Genomic DNA, 19,698 nt, shown 5'->3' with positions numbered 1-19,698 from the left:
GCAGACTAAATTCTGTAATTTAATAACCTGTATTTTGCAACTTCCTTAGCCAAAAAACAAGTTAGCAACATCAGTTTCACAATATACTACAGGCTTTCTTTAAATTGTAAGTCCTAGACCAGTGATTAAAACTGACCAATGACTAATTTTTTTCCCAACAACTAGCTTATTTATTGTCTAAATTAGGATAAAACCCAACCCCAACTATATAGAAAAGTTTCAAGCCATTCTCTGCTTGACTCTCATGTGAAGTTTGGTCTCCACAGACAGATTTTGGACTGAAAATGAGATTGAAATCAAGTCTGTAGTAGATATGGCCCAAGGAAAAGGGGTATTTCAACTATATATCATAGGCAAAGATATTTTCAAGTGGATTTTGTTTTTATTATCAAACAGTTCTTTAGTTAAAACAAAATAAAACACATCAATGCCCATTTCTTCCTTGGAAAACAGTACAGCAACATACCGTCAGCAGTTGGTATTTCTGCATACAAAATTGACCTAGTGAAAAATTATCAAACAGAAAAAAGTTAGCTGGAAACAAGACATCAAAAATGAAATTCAAATTCAATCTGAAATAGCAGGAGAATTTATCTGTTTTTCAAGTTTCAGCAGTGTCCACTTGGGAACATCCTTTAATAAAGCATAAATGCGAGCAATTGTAGCCAAACTTAAACACAGTCAAGGAAAATTATTTCTAGTTCACCTTGCAGAAAATAAAAGTCTATGATTTGCTACCAGCTTTTTAACATAAAAAGGTACCTTTGGTGGTTTACAAAGAGAGTAAAAGATAGAGCAGAGTAGATGAAAACGAAACCCTTTATATGAAACCAAAAGCATTTAACATTCAAACCAGACAGCTACAGTACTTTATGATGATTCACTGTTCACTATTTCAAATGGGAGGAATTTGCAACAAAATTGCTTTTGTTGGGGGGAGGGGTTTGGATTTCATTTTGTAAGAAGGTACAATAAATTGTTTTTTAAAGACAAACAATAACCCTGAAAACGTTTATTTTAATATATGGATAAATCTTGTCCCTTGGGACAAGATTTGCTTGTGGTTCTGCCCTTGTTAATATCCACCTGTGCCAGAATGCTACACAGAGCTACGTACGTGCCTACCTATCTGTCTCCTTTCGTTCTGCTGATGTTATAGGTTGGGTTTTAAATCTCTCAGAAGTCTTTCTATTTTCACCAGGAGTAAAATAGCGCCTTGCCTTTCGTGGCCCACGGTCCCCATTGGCAGACACAGTACTACCTGCTGCCGACATCTCAAACCGAGACTCGCTTTCAAATCGCACCACAGAGAGCGCATAGGAAAGAAAATAGGAGAGAGAAGTAAAACATAGATGTAAGCATCTCAAAACTCCCCAGAGACCACTCTGCATGCTCCTCCGGGTCCATGCAGACGAACACATTCCAGCTACCCCACATCACAACTCGCACTAGCAAGCAGAAGCACAAAATCAGGGTTCAAACCATCTCAGCCTCCAGTACACTCTGGTGAGAGCTAAGCTGTGTGCTTTAAGTGCCGAACAACAACTGCTGTTGAGTGGGTGTAATTTTGCCAAGGACGTGCAAGTTTCACACGAAAATATGAGTGAAATGTCACCTACACTTCCGTTTTCTTGTTGGCATTAGCAGACTCCAGAAAGACATTACGGAGCTGGGCAACAGAGACTTTTGTGTCAACCATGCCAATCTCACCATTTGGTGGATTTGCTTCCATGCTCTCCTTACTTTTAAAAGGTTCTAGCTTAGTAGTCACAGTATAGTCAGACATGGAGCGAGTCAGGACCTTATGCTTTGTTGACACTTTCCAAACAGGAGCCTTTGCCTCGTCAGGCTGCAGTACAGATCCGCTCTGTATGTACATGACAGCTTCACTCCTTTCTACGTTCTCAGGGCTCTTAAACTGCTGCTCTGAGGCCTGCCTCTTATTGCATTCCAACTCCCTCTGAACTTCTGAGTTAACTTTCGGTTTGCTTGCAAAGGAGGAGCTCCCCACAGGGGTCTCCAATTCTCCTCCACCAAAGAGGCCTTCGTGGTTCTTCCCTTGCTTGCGAATCTCAGATGGCAGAATGGGCCTTCTGCCTTTGGAAGCCTGTTCCCCCTCCAAGGAATCTTCTTCAGCAGGTTTTGCTCCGTAACCAGGTGCTTCCTTCTTTTCACTCTCGGAGGCAGTGGCTGCTGAGGACTTGGTGTCTGTGGGCAGGAGGCTGGCAGCAGGGCTGTTTGCTGGTTCTTCTGCTGCCATCAGCTGAGCTGTGTGAGCAATGCCAGCAGGCTGGATATAGCCATGGATTGGCTGGCGGACGGAACTGACGGGCTGATTTAGAACCCTATCAAAGGCAGACGTTTCTGTCTGAAGAGGCATGTAGTGGGCTGGCACTGGATGGGATTTTCTCTGAGATACTGTGTCTGTGACAAGTTCAGGGCTTCCACGAGCACTTTCCTCTTTCACCAATTTCTCTCTAACTTTTACTCTTTAAGAAAGAAAAAGGATTAAAGCTGTGAACAGCAATACCCAATCTGGAAAGGAACACAGACACCTACTGTGGGTACAGACAGCAACATTGTAGTAAAATAAAAAGCAATGCATCAAAATAAAGCAATCTTATGATGCAACCCCTTCCTTCCCCCAGGTCTTAGCAGTAACACTGCTCAAAAACAGTCAAGTGGTTCAGGGGCCATGGACATGCATGACTCCTGAGAAGGTAACTGTGCAAGCTCTGGGAACATACAGTATGTTCTCATGAGATCACAAGTACGTTTGCCAAACAGCACATACCCACAGTCTCAAACAAACAAGATGACCAAAACTGCTTTTTATATTATCAGAGTGTTGGGTTCAGCCTGAAATTGCAAATTCCACTGGCAGTTGTGTAGGCAGTCAGATGTTTGAAGATGTCTAAACACTGGCAAGCTTAGATCATACAAAGATGTTGTTGCATTGAGGGGTGAAAAAACACGTTATCTCCACCTAGCCCTTCAGATATTTTGCCAGAGACTGGTTTACTTGTGTTTTTGTATATCATTTAAGACATCTGAAAAATCACATGTACTATAACCTGTTTCAGTATGTAATAAAAACATTGAAAGGGCAAGTCCTGAACCTGAAAGCAAAACTATGGCATGGCTGTTGCTTTTCAGAGAGCTTGCAGGGAAAAAGGCATTTAAAAACTGAAACAGGCATTCTGTTTTAAAATGTTTCATTACATTCTAACATGCAAAACTTGCAAAAAAAAAAAAAACAAACTTGTTCCCAAAAGTTACCTTACTTCACTGTGTTTTCTAGAAACACCTCTGGACTTGTGCAACATCCATGCAAAACAGAGTTTTATTTAACCTTTCTAAATAGAATACAGCAGCACAGTGGGAGGCAAGCACATGCAGCCAGGGGCAGCCTTTGCCTCTCCAGCACTTTCACAGCCTCACCAAGGCTCAGACACCTCACAGAGTGAGTGTCTGTAGATGACATACACAATATTAAAAATGAAAGCCCTGTACTTCCTCCCCTCCCAAATGGGCATGAAAAAATAATTTTAGTTTTGAGGAAAGAGAGCCAAACTAGGAAACTACTGTTTGAAAGTAAGTAATCCAGCTCAAAGTATATGCAATTCCAGGCTTGCTACCAACAGACTTTTTGGAGTTTACATCATTAAGAAAAAAGAAAAAAGTAAGATTTAGGGGGAAAAAAAGGCAAATTATCTAAGAGAATACTTCAAAATATCCAAAGTTATTTGAAACACCACTCTTTCTAACATTTTGCTGCTTCTTACCTCTGAAGATTGATGCACTTGTCAGGGAAAGTTGCTTAAGCACATAAAGTGTGTTAAGTCTGAAGAAGTATGCTTTGAACTACATGTACCAAGCACTCTCCAGAACATACACACCAATGTTAGTACTGTGTTATAGGTATTACTTTAATCAGGTACATGAAAAAAGAGTCTTCCTGCAATGCTTTTCATGGTGGGCTTACTGTAAATGTTACCAAACCAGGAGAAAGCAGCTGCCTGTAGCTTTGATCATGATTTCGTTTTACTTTTCCATGTAATTTTTCTTTTACTTCTCTTGTACCATCTCCTTTGGAATTCAAGGAGTTACTTGTAGGGAATGCTAAGATGGAAGGGTGTACAGTATAAAAATGTGCTGGTTTGCAGAGCACAAAATGAGATAAAATAAGAAGTTATAAAATCTAGTGGAAGCCAGAATGATAGTAGCTGTGGAAGAAGCTTGGAGAATTTGTGCTTCTTCACCAAAATACCAATTGGTTCTAAGTTAGAATAAAAGCAGATGCTTCAGAGAAGTTTCACAGGCTTTTTATTCACAAAAAACACCACTTTCTTACTTGCTGCTGTTAAAGGAAAATTAAGGGCAAGTGTTAAATGTAGATAGTAAAAGGAAGGAAGGGGAGTTTGCAGTCTGATTGTTAGCCACACAGCTATGCTTTATGATACCTGGAGGGCCAGCTGATAAGTGAAGGTGTGTCCCCTTCTGAATCTTTCTGAAGAAACCATTCAGGTTTTGCTTTCCCTGCACTACTACAGAAAACAGAACTTCAGGTAATTTCTGAGATCTCAATACATACTCCCATTATTTCTCCCAATCTCCCTTCCCCACTGTTTTTTATTTTGATTATTCAGCTGCAGAGGACGGTTCTAGAAAACAAAAGCAATGCACACTAATCCAATTCAAAGGTGATAAACTGGGAAATAAATTATTATATAATCCCACAAACATATACAAAGTATGCTAAGTGGTAAAGATTCTGCAGAGGTAACTTTACCAAGGCACACTGTCCAAAAATTGAGAAGTGAAAGCAACTACACAATCTTATTTTTGCATTTGCCATAGCGGGTCAGTTTGTGTAAAGACATCTGTAAAAGCTGTTAAAAACATCCCTTTAATTTGTGATTTAAAGTGGTAAAGACTGCTGCAACCAAAACAAAGGAGCAATAGGAATTTAATGAAGTGAAAAATTCACAATGTTATATCATATTTCCTAAGAAATTCTCAGGAGCATTTGGAACCCCTCTGTCCTCTTGTAACCCTGTATCATAGAACTTCAGAAATGCCCACCTGGCTAGCATAAGCCAAAGACACTGTGTCACTGGGTGACTTGGCAAAGGAAAAACTTAGGGAAAAAAGTGACTCCTAATTTAATCTTGCCTTGACTTTACTCTGTTCACATTTTGGAGCTGAAAGCATGAAAAGAAAGAAGAGCTTTTAAAAGCCCTGCAGCAGCGCAAGAAAGGCTGTTTGCTTCCTATATAGTTTCGCAAAAACTTGCCTAATGCTCACCTACAATCCCTCACCAACAGTAGAACACATCAAGTACTTTTAATCTTGCAAGCACAGCCTGTCCTGCCACATTAATGTTTACAAACTCACTCCCCAGAGGTGACAAACATCCAGGATGCTTTCCATGACTTATAGCTATGTCTGAAAGAACTTTTCCATTGGAGAAGAGCCATTTGGGATAACAACCCCAAATCAAGCTCTAGGTCATATACTTCAATTTTTCTTAGTTACTCTTTTATGAAAAATAGTTGGAAAAGGTTAAGTCAACAACTCTTCTGGAGATAACAGTGTATTTGATGCAAGTAAGTTTAAATTTGAGAACTCACCTACTGTTGTCATTTAATCCAAATCTATCTTAGAACAGCAAACACCAACTGTTGAAACGCCTTCTGTTTTCCAAATGTTTTTGAATCCCTAATGGAACTGACCAAAGAGGAGGCAAAACCTTTTCACAGAAGCAGACTAGAAGCAGCTAGCTGGAATTGTTTTGAAGCACAGGAACTTCCTTCTCTTTTAATGTGTACTTTGGCACAATTTTATAGTGGGCACGGCCCAAGCAGTAATTATTTGTACTTGATCATTCATCCTTTGAAGAGTGCAATCAGAAGAACGCAAGCCACATTTTGAATTTAATCAGCCATTGCAGGAGCCAAATGCAGGCTATGTCAAATGATACCTTCTCAGTGATGGGTAACTGGATTAATTATTAAATCTTATTACTGAAGGCACAAAACCTTTCATATATATTCCAAAGTGAGCTGCATTTATTTTCCAATTTAAACTCAGGAAATTTAAATTTACCAAAACCAATTTTATAGCCTGTATATAAAGTGGCCCTGACTTCAGAATAGCAGTCACCTGAAAAACTGGAGTTAGCCTTTTTTCTTGTGTGCAAATAGCTTTATAGGGACCACCACAGAGCAACTTTAAATGGACTGCACGGACACAATGACTTTTTTGCCACTCAGAATCAGGGACAAGAGTTTCAGAGAGGTTATTCTCACATCTCTGAATATTATACAAGGGAGTACACACTGGCACTGAAAGTGTCAGAGATATTAAAGAATGGGCTCTTGGCAACATGGCCTTTAAAATACCAGCTACTGCCTACATGTGTAACCAAGCAAGAGACCAAATCACACATTTAAGCTCTTGGCTGCTTTAAGTACTACACCACATCTTGGTGGGTGCAGATGGTTTCCTTCAAAAGACAGACAGACAGAATTAGGGGAAATTTGTTTTATGCAAACACTGACCCAAGCCTCATCCGGAAAAAAATCTGAAATTAGAGATAATGCAGTCAGCAATTTGTATTATATTATTACTCACAGAATAGTTTGAGTTGGATGGGACCTTTAAAGGTTATTTAGTCCAATCTCTCTGCAATGAGCAGGGACCCTTCAACTAGAGCAGGTTGCTCAGAGTCCCCTTCAATGTCACCCTGAATGCTTCCAGGGATGGGGCATCTACCTTCTCTCTGGACAACCTGTGCCAGTGTTTTACCAGCCACCTTGTAAAAATTTTTCTTCCTTATATCTAGCATCAATCTACTCCTCTTTTAGTTCAAAACCATTTTTCCTTGTCCTATCAGAAAAGAGGGATGTCTGTGTTAAAAAGTCCATCCCAATATTATAATCACCTCCTGCAGCACTGAAAGGCTGAAATCAGATCTTCCTGGAGCCTTTTCTTTTCCAAGCTGAACAACCCTAAAACTCTCTCAGCCTTTCCTCATATTAAAGGGATCCCATTGCTCGGATTATTTTTGTGGCTCTCTTCTGGACTTGCTCCAAGACTCCATGTTTTTCCTGTGCTGAGGATTGCAGATACTGTATTCCAGGTGGGATCTCACGAGAGTGATGTAGGGGGGGCAGAATCATCTCTCTCAACCTGCTGACCATGATCCTTTTGATGTGGCCCAGAACCCATTTAGCTTTCTGGGCTGCAGGTGCACATTGCCAGCTCATGTGCAGCCCCTCATCCACCAGTTCCCCGAAGTTCTTGGCAGAGCTGCTCTCAATCCCTTCAACCCCAGCCTGTACTGGTACTACTGGGGCTTGCCCCAGCCCAGGTGCAGGACTTTGCACTTGGCCTTACCAAAGCCCTCATGAGACTCTGATAAGCCTACTTCTCAAGCTTGTCCATGTCCCTCTGGGTGATTCCCATGTCCATCTTTCAGGAGTGCCAACGATACCACTCATCTTGGTGTCATCTGCAAAACTACTGAGGGTGCACTCAACCCCCTTGTGTCATTGAGGAAGACATTAAATAACCCTGGTCCCCACAGAGACCCTTAAGGGACACCACTTGTCCCTGATGTCCATCAGGACTGAGCTGTTGACCATTACTCCCTGGATGCAGCTGTCCAACCAATTCCTCATCTACTGAACAATCTATCCACAGCTCTTCAGTTTAGAGAGAAGGATGCTGTGGGGAACTGTGTGCTCTTGCAGGAGCACAGACAGAGACATCTGTAGCCTTTCCCTTGTCCCCTAACATAGTCACTCAACCACAGAAGGCCACTAAATGGGTCAGGCAGGACTTGCCTTGAAGAAGCTGTGTTGGCTGTCTCGAATCACCTCCCTGTCCTCCGTGTCCCTTAGCATAGTTTCTGAGAGGATTTGTTCCATGATCTTCCCAGGCACAGAGGTGAGGCTGACAGGGCAGCAGTTTCCAGTATCCTCCTTTCTACCCTTTTTAAAGATGGGTGCAGTGTTTCCCTTTTTCCAGTCACTTGGGACTTCACCTGACTGCTCAGATATCATGAAGATATATCAGACAACTCCCTCGAGACTCCAGGATAAATCTAATTGGGTCCTGTAGCCTTATTTTTGTTCAGTTTCCTCAGGCAGTCAGGAACATGATTTTGTTCTTATAGGGGAAGGGACTTTGCTTCCCCAGTCACCATCCTGATGTCCACCCACATATGAGGCATGGAAAGAGAGGTTGCTGTTGAAGGCTGAGGCAAAAAAGTAGTTGAGCCTTCTGCTCCATCCTTTGTTACCAGTTTTGCTTTGACCTTCCATATCCAGCTAACATACCTGTAGAAGTCCTTGCTGTGCTTTGCATCCCTTGCCAAATTCAGTTTCAGCTTCACCTTGCCCCTCCTAACCTCATCTCTACACAACTGGGCAGTGTCCCTATACTCTTCCCAAAACACCTGTCTCTGCTCACTACTGTGCATTCACTTCTTTAATAATCCATGTTGGTGTCTTTCCTTTTTTTCCTGATTTCTCACAACTGGGAACTGAAAAGCTCTTGTGCTCTATGGAAAGCATAAATGGTTGAGTTTATACCAGTTACCTCAGTTTCTTAAAACCAGTCAACACTGTTCAGCATTATGCACACATGTATAAAATTAAGTTCTCATTTACATATTTTTTAGTTGCAACATTTTAAGTTAAGGTTTTACAGTTATTATTTTCTATCTATCCACCTACCAAGAAATTAAAGACTCACACTTAGAGAAAATCATACTTCAAAAAAATTCTTAGTCACACATTATTTTCAGTCAGCATAAGAATTTGACACCATTTCTATACCACACTGAGAAATTGTAATGCAAAATTAGTGGAAACTGATTTTTTTTTCCTTTTGGAAGAATCTGGTTGCCCTATTACGTTAGTAAATTTGTCAAGTCTAAAGCAATTTAGCACGGAATTTTAACTCTCCCCTCTGCCCCTTCCCACACATATATGCCTGACATTATCTGAAAAATTGACTATCACAGTTCAAAAGTGTTTTTACACTTTGACACCAGGAAAACAAATCAACTATTATTCCAACTGACCCAAGACACTCTCCAGCTTTTAAATTTGCAAACTGTTTTATTTTGGCAGAAGCCATAAAAAAGATTAGTCAAATCTTCACTGAGAAGCAGCTTGCCTCTACTTGAAAGCTCCCAGACAACAATTACAAGGTATAGAAGAAAGAAAGTTAAGGACTTCCTCTAACAGGTTATTAAAAAAACAAAAAACAAAACCCAAGGGGATTTAGAACCATAATTCCTTCAATTTCTATTTTATGTCCTCTCCACTAAGGGCCTAATTTTAGCAAAAATTCTATAAATATAAAGTGAAACCAAGGACATAGCTAATTAGAGAAATACATAGCCACTTCCTTGTATCAGACACACACTGTGATACAATAAACCGAACTAATCTAGCCTGAGACATCCAAAGCAACTAAATACATTCTTCAAGGGTAATAAATACATTATCATTAATACTGTAGATGCTGATGCAGAAGCTGATTAAGATAAAGGAATCTACAGCAAAAAAAAAATTAGAAATCATACCTACCTTTGTCTGCTGTTACTGTGCAAGGGCTGGTCATTCTGCAAGTGGGTGGGTGAGGCTGCCCGCTTGGGTGAGGAGAGGGACTCTCGGGGGGCTGGCTTTGGTGGCATTGGCACTTCGTTATAGCAGGAAGAGTCTCGTCCAGAAAGGGAAAGGGAGACAGAGCTATCCAAGGTTGCTGAAGGCTCAGAAGCCTGTCTAATGGCACTGTCATCTGCTTTTCTAACACCCTTTTCATTTGAGAGGTCATCTTTATCTTCACGGCTGGAGTACTCTTTGGAATCAGAAATCACACTCTTTGATGACTTTGTCTCAGTCCTGGAAAAATAGAGGGTGCCATAGTCCTTGTTTTCATCATCTTGCCTTTCACTTTTCACTCCCTTTCTTTCCACGCTGTCGGGATCTTTCCTTGCCCGTGTATATCTGGATGAGTAGTCAGAATCCAAATCAGACTCAAGAGCTAATCCATACTTTTCTGCCAGCTGGCGTCGCCTCTCTGCCTTGTACCTGGCTATTCTCTCTGCTTTTGACTCTAGTTCCTGGACATCCATGTTTGCTGTACTGTACAAGGGCTCTGTATTACCTCCTGTGGTTTCTGATCGATATCTGGATGATCTGGGGTGTTTCTCTACAGAAGAATCTGAAGTTTCCTCCTCTTCATTTGATCTTCCTGTCAAAAGTACAACATATATGAGCAAGTCCTTCCCAAAACTCCAGGTACCCCACCCACCCCTCAAACTGATTGAACTAAAAGCTTTCCATTTTCTTAAAATCAAAGTGACTGCACAGACACATTCTATTTTTGCACTTTTGTCTCCAAAAGGACACACAAACAATTAAGAAATATGTATTAAATAATTCTTTAATAAGTAATAGTTCTCCATTCAAATAGTTATTTTAAAGCAATAAGAAAAATCAACATTTTTCAAGTAAGACAACTGGAGACTTAAAAGGCAAATTAAAAAAACCCAAACAACCTGACAGAGCTCTTCTGTAGAAGAGCTTCTAGGCTGATAGTGTAGCAAACATGAAGTAATTCAGCAGTGCAAGACAGACTGCCATGTGCCACTTACCTAGGTGGGGGCTGTATGGGTCAGTTGCTCGCATATATCTTGGTGTATCTTCCTCTAGCAAACGGTGTGTGACTGATCCTGGGCAGTTCTGTAGGAGCATAGGCTGTGTATCATTCTCAATTCCCTCTAAGCGCCTAGCTATTCTTTCTTTTCTGAAAAATATGTGAAAATTGTGAAAACAGGCATCTTGAAGATTCGAGGGCAGAGTTTCTACGAGGAGGCAACAAAACAAGCTGTGTGTTTTGTTTTATGGGCCAAACACTTTTTTCCTTTACCTTTTCATTTCCAAAATATCTCGGTTGTTTGGTTCAAAGAGTTTTCTTAATTCTGAAACTGAGACAACAAAACATTATGTAGCTTATAAAACAGTAAGTTTCAGAAACTTGTTAAAATGCTTTAGAATAAGAAGGAACAGTCAAATAAAGTTCAGTGGTTTGAAATAGCTTTTGTGAGGAAATGAGCATTTTCCTCTTGTTTTCATAGTTTATTAAGATTGTGCTGTCAAAAGTGCATTAGGCACATAGGTGTGACCATCAAGTACTCCTCCCCTCCACATATACTTCCAGGCTAATCCCAAATCTGCTATGCCCATCCTAGCAGTTTTCAGGATGTAGTATATACTGGACAAGTTGTATTTTGATTAGCTAAAGTCAAACTTATGTGCCCTAGTAACCCATTTAAAAACCAGGTATTATGGAAAGTCTGCTTATCCTGCCTACTCAAAGGTCAGGGACTGACCATGTTTAAAGAGAAACAGTAAGGAAGAGGTCCCCTCTTCCTTACTTTCCTCCACACCCTTATATTGATCAAATCCCAAGAATCCTAGTGACTCATTGCTGAAGTGAAAATTACCATGCACCATTATGGTACTCTTGCATGGTTAATAACTTGCTACTTTGCTAACTTTCCCTTGTAGTTTTAACTGCACATACTTTCCTTCTCTTCCCCTGAACCCTTTGCTGGTGTTAAGTGCCAGCAGACAGCTGCCACAGTCCACAAAATTGTAGTGAACCAAGGGGAGGCACGATAGATGAAGTAATCCCTATATATACCCACATATGTGCATATGCAGACCACACTGCAGCAGTGAGTGCTACACAAATAAGTGCAGTGTGGCTTCTTACCACCAGGAAGAGAAACTGCCCAGGCTGTCCAGGGAAGCAGTGGACTGGGGTGGGGTGTGCCTAACATACAGACATGCACATGCACACCTTGTAACCTTGGCAAACGTGATGCTCAAAGCTGTGTGCACCTATTCCTAAACCAATGCACATCTGGGGCTCTAATCCTGTTGACCCAGGGATCAAAAGTTAAAGCAAGTGAAAGTCTATGCCTGCTAAACTGGCAGAGATTGCCATCAGAAACACCTGATGAGTCAGGAGTGTCTAGCTGACATTGTTCCACTGCACAGGTAAACCTATCAGCTTACTTTTCTTGCTACCAGATCTCATTGCTCCAGATACTTTGCAGATAAATATTACTGAAACACCGCCCTTTTAAAGGTCAGATGCACCTTTTCTGCCTTCCCTCTACTGCAATAACTTAACATGCATGGCTTGGCCAGGGTTCCAGCTGAGCTGACTCATCCAGGAAGTTTGCTGTACTAAACACCAGTGCTCACATCTCACAGATACTGTTGACATTGACTCTCACATCAACCTTACATGCTCAAAAGCCTTAAAGTAGGACTACAGATAAAATGTGCAGGATCAGCAAGAATTAACACATTCTGATCCTGAACCAACACCAAAGCAAAGATGAGCCCTTATGTTGTGTTTTCACAGACTTTTCTCTCAATGCATGAGCAGTTTCCACTGTTGCCCTGTCTACTCAAGCTGTGCTGGCAGTGAAACTGTATTAAAGAGAGAACTTGCCCATTTGAAACCAGCCTTCATTTCAGATCCACACCAAAGGAAATGATTTCTCACAAAGACTTTGCTCTCACCTCCCCAAATCTACTGTTTCATTATGTTCCACTAGCTATTAGAGTTTTTCTGTTCTATCTGTTGGCTATATAGACACAACATTGTCAAAGCAAAACCCGTAATTGTCCGTCTTCAGACAAGTCAAAGGCCTCCAGAGCTCAGAGTTACTAAAATCACATTCCATCCAAATCCTGGTCCTTTTTTTCCCCTAGTCACCAATTTATACAGTCACCAAATCCATCATCAGAGAACAGGTCTTTTACAAGCTTTAGCAAATCTCTAAAGCACAGCTTTATTTATTAGTGAAAGTCTTCTCTCCCCCCACCCCCAGAAAAGGAAACTTGACTATAAGTTGTCCACATACAAGAAATGTGGAACATCCAAAGAACTCCTAAAGCATTAGCTCAACACTCTCTTGCTACATGCTAGCTGAAGTTCCAGAGATTCTACTACCACTTTGCAGTCCTAAAAAGAGCACTGGTCTCATGAAAAATGTCTCCCAACACCTCCCCAAACAACACAGGACAAAAATAGCATGGGACTACTCTATGCTGCCTTACACTTTTTCCAAGGTTGAGATTACAGAAGTAATTTCAGCTAGTTTGGCCAACATCTGCAGAATTTTTTGGGGGAAAGCAGTTCCAGCAATATTCTCGTTTTAGTAAGGAGGGAAAAAGAAGCACAAAAAAAGCAAAACCAAAAGAAGAAAAAAATTAAGAAAATCTTCTAGTCTAGTGGTTTCTTTTTGATGAATAAAATATTTTACTTCAAAATGTTAAAACCAGTTGGAGACATTTCACTCCCATGGACACTGGTTGGCCCTTGCAAATTTAGGTGACCAGGTGTCTCCTTTTTAGTTTACAATTTGAGTACGTCAGTGCCAGCTCGATCTGTCCATGGGATGTTTTCCCATGTGACCATCACAAGCAACACCATGGGAGTGCTTAAGAACAGCAATACTTCTACCTAAAAAGTACAAAAATCTGATTCAGTGCACAAGAAAACACTAAGAAGCTTAAAATAATTAATTTCACAGTAAAAGCTCCTTATCTAGATTACTTCATGGCAACACACTTTGTAAGCACCACTGGTCAGTTAAGGGCAAGAGGAAGAGCAGCCACAGCTCAGAAACAGCTCTGAACTTGAGGCTTTATTTTAGGATGTTGAGCAGGATGCTGTGGTAGGACACCCTCTGAGGTACACTGTCAAGAGGCATCTTAACTTTGGCAACTGTAGACCTTTGAAACAAAATTTACTTTGGAATACTTTTATTTAGGAAAAGCAGTATTGTTCCATATGTTGACCCAGAATGAAAACCAAAAAGTACATTTGGAGAGCATCTTATATTTTAAAAACTCCTTAAATTAAGGTGGAATATTTCTTATAGAAATATATATTCACAGAAATCTTTCAGAAACCTGCTGCAGAACATAAACATGTTTATACTGAAAGCCCCCAGCTGCAGAGGGGACATGTGAATAAAGCTGCAGCCATGTGACAGCACTCTTCTTTTTACAATACAGAAGCTGTAAAAACTTGATTAAGCCTTCCAAAAGGTCATAATAGACGGGGAGCATGTACACTTGTGAAGCCTGGGTAGACATGGACCAAAAGGTTACCTGCCAGAGGATTAAATTCTCAGAGATGGCAAATAACCATTGCAACAGAGGTACCACACATTTTCATTTTGAGGAAAATTTAACAGAATAGCAAAGCCTACCAGCCTCATTCCTACTTCCTCCTCTCCACAACTGGAAAGGTGATGGTCTTAAAACTAGACTGGAAAAGCATTTATCTTCTATTTATGTCAGCAAAGGTGTTCAATCCCCAAGTGCAGGCCTCAGTTCAGTCTGTATCAGTTGAAAAGTAAACATATTCCTTTAATTTCTCAACATATGCAAACCTGGATCAAAATTAACTCTAGAAAGGCTCTAGAAAATAACCTGGATTTTCAAAAAGCCCTGGACTTTAAGTAGTCCTGTTGCAATGCAACCAAAAGCTCCCAGTGCCGTCTCTTAAGTCTGGTACACACCAAATATGATGCCTTCATTATAAGACTATTTTTTTGAAAAATAGAAACATCTTGGAAAAGAAATTAGTTCCCTGTGAAGCAACTTACAAATAAAGTTTCTCAAGTGAAGGCTCAGTTAAGTTGCTGGCCATATGACTGTAAGGCTAAGTGTAAGGAGTAATGAGGGAGTACGGATTATTACTGTCAGGTGCTGTCAGAAGTCTGTATTGCTTAAATACACATCACTCTATTCCATCATTTTGCCAACAATGTTTCTTTCTGAACATCTGTAATGATCATATTTAAAAGCAAGCATGTCACTTATATAGCACTTAAATGTTATGCTGGAAGAAGTGATCCTTTCCAGAGGAACTCAGCAACAAATGATATTAAAAGAGCAAGCCAGCTCCTTTATGTTGGAATTAGTGCATTTAGCCTTGTAGCTTGTTTGAAAAGAGTAAATACCACCAGAACATACACACACACAATTTTATTCCAAGTTCTGATGTCTGTTTCATTCACATCCTTGAATGAAAGGAATATCTTTGTGTCAGTTGCACATATTCTTCAGTTAAATGTCACCCTTTGGGGGTCAAGCACATTATGATTGTCTCTAAATAATTCAAGAGAATTAATTCTTGCCTCTACCTCAACTGTGTCAAATGATAAAGATGGAACTGCTATTTTCTTCAGAAATTACTCAGACTAAGACAGAAGTTTGGAAAATATAAAATGTCCCCCAAACTAAACTCCATATGTACTGCAGGCCTTTTAGCATGCAAGACAAAAATTCAAGTGCAGTCAATTGGTCATGCAAGCACAGTGACTCCACCAACCATGAAAGGGGCCTGGAAAGAGCTGTGACTCTTAACAAGTCAAGTTAATATTTCTGAACTCAGCATTAATCTATCTATAAAAATAAACTCTGTGAAGTTTTGGATTTGGACTACTAACCTATTGAAACAGGTAAACAAAGCTGAACTTTATACAGCAGGGATGCAGGAAGGTTTCATAAAAGAGCATTGTGGTTCATCCCCTGTTTCATCCTTCATGCATACTTCACAGGGAAAACTCATTTACAAAACATCTGTGCCTAAGTGATTGTAACTGTGCCTTGTACTTGCATGGATGAAACTTCACATGCTGTTAAATTACCACTTGTGTTCACAGTATGTCTCCCTTACCTACCTTTGGGAAGTACTGCTAAGAGATTAGCATCAATATCCTTTGTGCTGTTCGCAAGTTCTTCTTTATCTTCAAGTGAGAACTCCTTCTGAAAACTGAAAGCAACATCTGGTTTACAGAACTGTGGATGTCTCTGCTGCAAATCAAATAAACCCAAGACATAACCAATTTACTGCATGATAGTCTAATAGAGATACCAAAGAAAATATTTTCCCTAAGAATGAGCTAAGAAATAACCCAAAGAAACTCAGGAAGCCAAACCTAACATAATTTGAAACTTGTTTGGAACTGACTGTGACACATTTTTGCATTAGATTACTGACTGCCTTCAAAATGCTCTACTAAGCAAGTACATTTAATATAATCTATATTGAATGGTTCTTCATAAATATTAAAACATGTCATCAAAGGCAGTACTGCATGTACACTCCACCTAGAAACCTTCTGCACGACTACTCTGTTGTTGTTACTGCACTGTTCTCTGGATCTTACACAGTTTATAATATGCTAATAGGAGTACCAGATCATTTAATTTTATACCATGTCCTTTCAAAACAGGTATACTGCCCATTTAGATGAAACAAAATACTTCTTTAAATATCTTCATTAAATATGCAGATTTTAACTTTAAAATGTGGGTGTCATAATGGTCTAAAGTAGATCCCAACTGTTTAGAGAGACTTTTTTGGAGAAAGTGCTCCTCCTTGTAAGCAAGATTTTTTTTTTCCTCCAATCAATAAAAATAGAGAACAAATTATTGTATTCAGCCATTGTGACTATCCCAGCTGAGCATAAGAAAACTTACAATGGTCTTAAAGCCTTTAGTAAACTGTATAGACAGGTGTAACAGCTATAAATCCTCACAGTGATCCCAGGTTCTTCATTTTGTCACAGCAGTGGTGTGCTATATGATTTAATGTCATTCTGATAAGAAAAACAGCACAATCTTACTATTGGAAAATCCTTCCTGAGGACACATTTTAAATGGCTGCTTTTTTTTTCAAGGGTATGAATCCTGTACTCACTATTTCCAAAGAATAATTCTCATTGGAAAGAGTTTTAAGATATATTGACTAATATGTTTCATAAGTATTCCTGTTTATAAATATATTGTTTATAAATAACATCCCTTTTTAAGATATTGAGGGGAGAATAAAACCCTTGAAATGACAATGAAGAAACTGGGCTGTGTCACAACCAGGCACCATGCCACCTGCTGCAAATTGTCTCCAACAACTGCACTTAAAGAAATTATTCCAGGTACTGCCAAGAAAAGCAATGTTAGCCACTACAGAAAATAACAAATAGAAGATGGAGAGCTGCAATAAGCTGTCCATTAGAGAGAACTGTGTGTCCTTACACAGCAAACACATGGTAATTGAACTAAACAAAAATCAAAACACAATAGCACACAGCAGCCACAAGCAGATGGATCCATGTGTCATCTGAGACTAGGCAGAGACTCAGAGAGTTAACTGGATGTTTTTCTATGCCTGACCCCACACTGCCAACACTTGTAATTCTTACTAGTCTCACAATATATTATTTTCTTACAGACACACTCCTGGAGAACACTAGATGGAGAGATAGCCAGTTCCCATTTGATAGCAGACTTTAGTTGAGGATGATTTTGAAAAATGCAAATAATATTGGCCTAAGGCTATAAACCAAGCCCAAATTTATTTTGCCAAACCAACTTAATTACTTAAGACAAAAGTGCTGAAGGATCCAGCTCATTTGAATGAGCTTCAAAGTCATTCTGACTTTTGAATACCTGGGCTTTATTTAGCAGTATCTCCACTTGCTTTCATAATGCCTATGACAATGCAGCACCTTAAGCTTCCCTAAACAAGGGGCTTTGTAGAGAAAAGCATTCACTGAACAGCAAAATCCTTGTTTAAATGAACTGTGTGTGAACACCCACCACTATGCCTAATTCCCACGTGAATTTCCAAGGGTAAAATCATGGAATCAGGACTGGCACTAGCCTGATGGTTCCATAAACAACCATATTATTGGATTGCTTGTAAACTAGTTACATTCCCCCTGCTCCTCCCCTCCAGGGAGTTCTAGTGACTTTGAAGGCAGAGCTCCTTTAAACCCTGTTTAAATGTCTGTCACTGGGTTTCCATCCATTTGTTCTTGAGCCAGTGTTGTCAGGTACCTTGCCTATTTTTCTTAAAAGAGGCTATCTGCATGTACTCAGATTTCTCAGGACAGGCTCTCAGTCTTATTGATTATCTGTTACAATGTCCTCTACTTATTCCAGTCTTAAGTAATCTTTTTTTGTATATGGTGACCAGAATTGGGTAGTCTTGATTCCAGACTTGGGTCTGAGCAGTATCTTATGAAAATATGATTTTTTAATAGAGAAAGCATTATTATATACCTAGCTGAATGCTGGGATCTACAACACATTTGCTTTTTTACATATACACTGTATTGGTTGCTCAATCCTGCATGAGAAACTAATATGCAAAGTGACAGAAAAATTTATCAGCCCCCAATGCACAACTGTGCACTTAGTATTATTACATTACATCCTTTTTCTATTACTCCTCAAGGTCATCCAGTTCTTCCTGTATGGGAGCTCCCTCCTCCTTTATACAGAGGGTGGCTTGCAGCCTTTGCTCACTGGCAGATTTCATTAAAATTCCTTAAATAACCACAAACTTCCTAAGCTTAACCCTCGCTGCACTAGACAGCATCACAGGTTATCTGCTTTGTGAAAGTCCCTTCACAGTTTCCCTTGTGCTCTCATTTTCCACTTCCCTCTGGACAGACTGTCAACCATGACTGTCTATTTTTTAAAGATTAACAATTGTCATATACTATTTAATCCCCAATTTAAGAGTTTTATCTCTTCAGAGACTTTTTTTGCTCTCTCTTGCTAAGCTGCAGGTGGAATTGCTTATTTTAAATGTTTGCACACGAGAAACCGCAAATGTTTTAATCCAATGCATAATTACATTGCTTTCCCATGCACAGAGGATTCAGAGACAGCACTGCTCTGAAGATGACAGAGTCAAGCCAAACAATTGAGTATTTATAGACACATACATCAAATTAGCTCTAAAAATTAAAGTAGGCATATTTAGGACATGTCACAGCGTTCAATAAGAACATTCATTAGGAATCTAAATTGAGTTGGAATGATGTTAAGGCAATTTCAAATAAAAAAAATATTACAGGAGGCTACTCATCGCCATTTATAAGTATTTTAAAAAAACAAACTCATAAGTAACTCCTTAAAAAGACTTCCCTTTCCTTTTTACTCAAAGGGATATTTCCAGACCTCTCCCTGCTTTATTAGTTTCTCTGCTGGAGGAGTGGAGGAGCAGTCCCAGCATCAATTCAGTTGCTTAAGCAGAGTGAGGTAGTCAGACTTGGATTGCCAAATATACTGTACCTTCAAACTCATCCAAAATCCTCTTCTAGAAATACCACAACTACATCTCGTCATGCTGTAAATTTAGGTGCAGATTCTGAGCAGCAGCACTATGAATTTCTGCACTTAATAGCTAGTCTGTGCACAGTTATTATTAAAATAATTAGGGAATACATGGGTTTCTCTAAATAAAAAAGATATAACCAGACATTTGAAACAATTCTTTCTTGAAGTCCCTGATAAATCTGGATATTGAAAGAGGAACTTTATGTCTTTTCCTTGCTTAAAATATAGCTTTTGATCATGACTGCATTCAGGAAATGCAATCAACAGCATGAGGTTCCACCAGTTTGTTTCACACAGGATTTGTATGTGGCTTGGCCTCAGGTCCCCAACAAACTCATTACACTCTCCATTGTTCAGGAATTCAGATGATTCCTGTTAAAACACAGGCCACAATATTTCACAATCTCAATAGTTTTTCTTTAAAAACAATGTAATGCAGGATTAGTAG

At 39.6% G+C, this 19,698-nt stretch overlaps 1 protein-coding gene across 22 annotated transcripts in view; it reads right to left on the bottom strand.

Moving 5' to 3' along the window:
- SVIL (supervillin) overlaps nucleotides 1–19,698 on the bottom strand; it is a 114,482-nt gene that overhangs the window by 43,610 nt on the left and 51,174 nt on the right. For 8 of the 22 annotated variants that reach the window (XR_004082056.1, XM_031059356.1, XM_031059348.1 and 5 more), the window contains 8 exons: nucleotides 15,800–15,891; nucleotides 10,951–11,008; nucleotides 10,676–10,827; nucleotides 9,606–10,272; nucleotides 4,464–4,547; nucleotides 1,620–2,489; nucleotides 1,126–1,290; nucleotides 467–501 (listed from right to left, as the gene is read on the bottom strand). Coding sequence is in view for 21 of the 22 variants with exons in the window: in XM_031059348.1 (XP_030915208.1) it covers nucleotides 467–501; nucleotides 1,126–1,290; nucleotides 1,620–2,489; nucleotides 4,464–4,547; nucleotides 9,606–10,272; nucleotides 10,676–10,827; nucleotides 10,951–11,008; nucleotides 15,800–15,891 (2,123 nt within the window). In the remaining variant the exon portion in view is untranslated. The remainder of the gene's footprint in view (nucleotides 1–466; nucleotides 502–1,125; nucleotides 1,291–1,619; nucleotides 2,490–4,463; nucleotides 4,548–9,605; nucleotides 10,273–10,675; nucleotides 10,828–10,950; nucleotides 11,009–15,799; nucleotides 15,892–19,698) is intronic. The other 14 variants (XM_031059364.1, XM_031059370.1, XM_031059365.1 and 11 more) reach the window with 5 other exon arrangements.

Source organism: Geospiza fortis, unplaced genomic scaffold, assembly GCF_000277835.1.
Source record: "Geospiza fortis unplaced genomic scaffold, GeoFor_1.0 scaffold75, whole genome shotgun sequence".
NCBI classification, from domain to species: domain Eukaryota; kingdom Metazoa; phylum Chordata; class Aves; order Passeriformes; family Thraupidae; genus Geospiza; species Geospiza fortis.
Note: the sequence above shows the minus strand (reverse complement) of the source record. Positions and strands in the feature narration are given on the sequence as shown.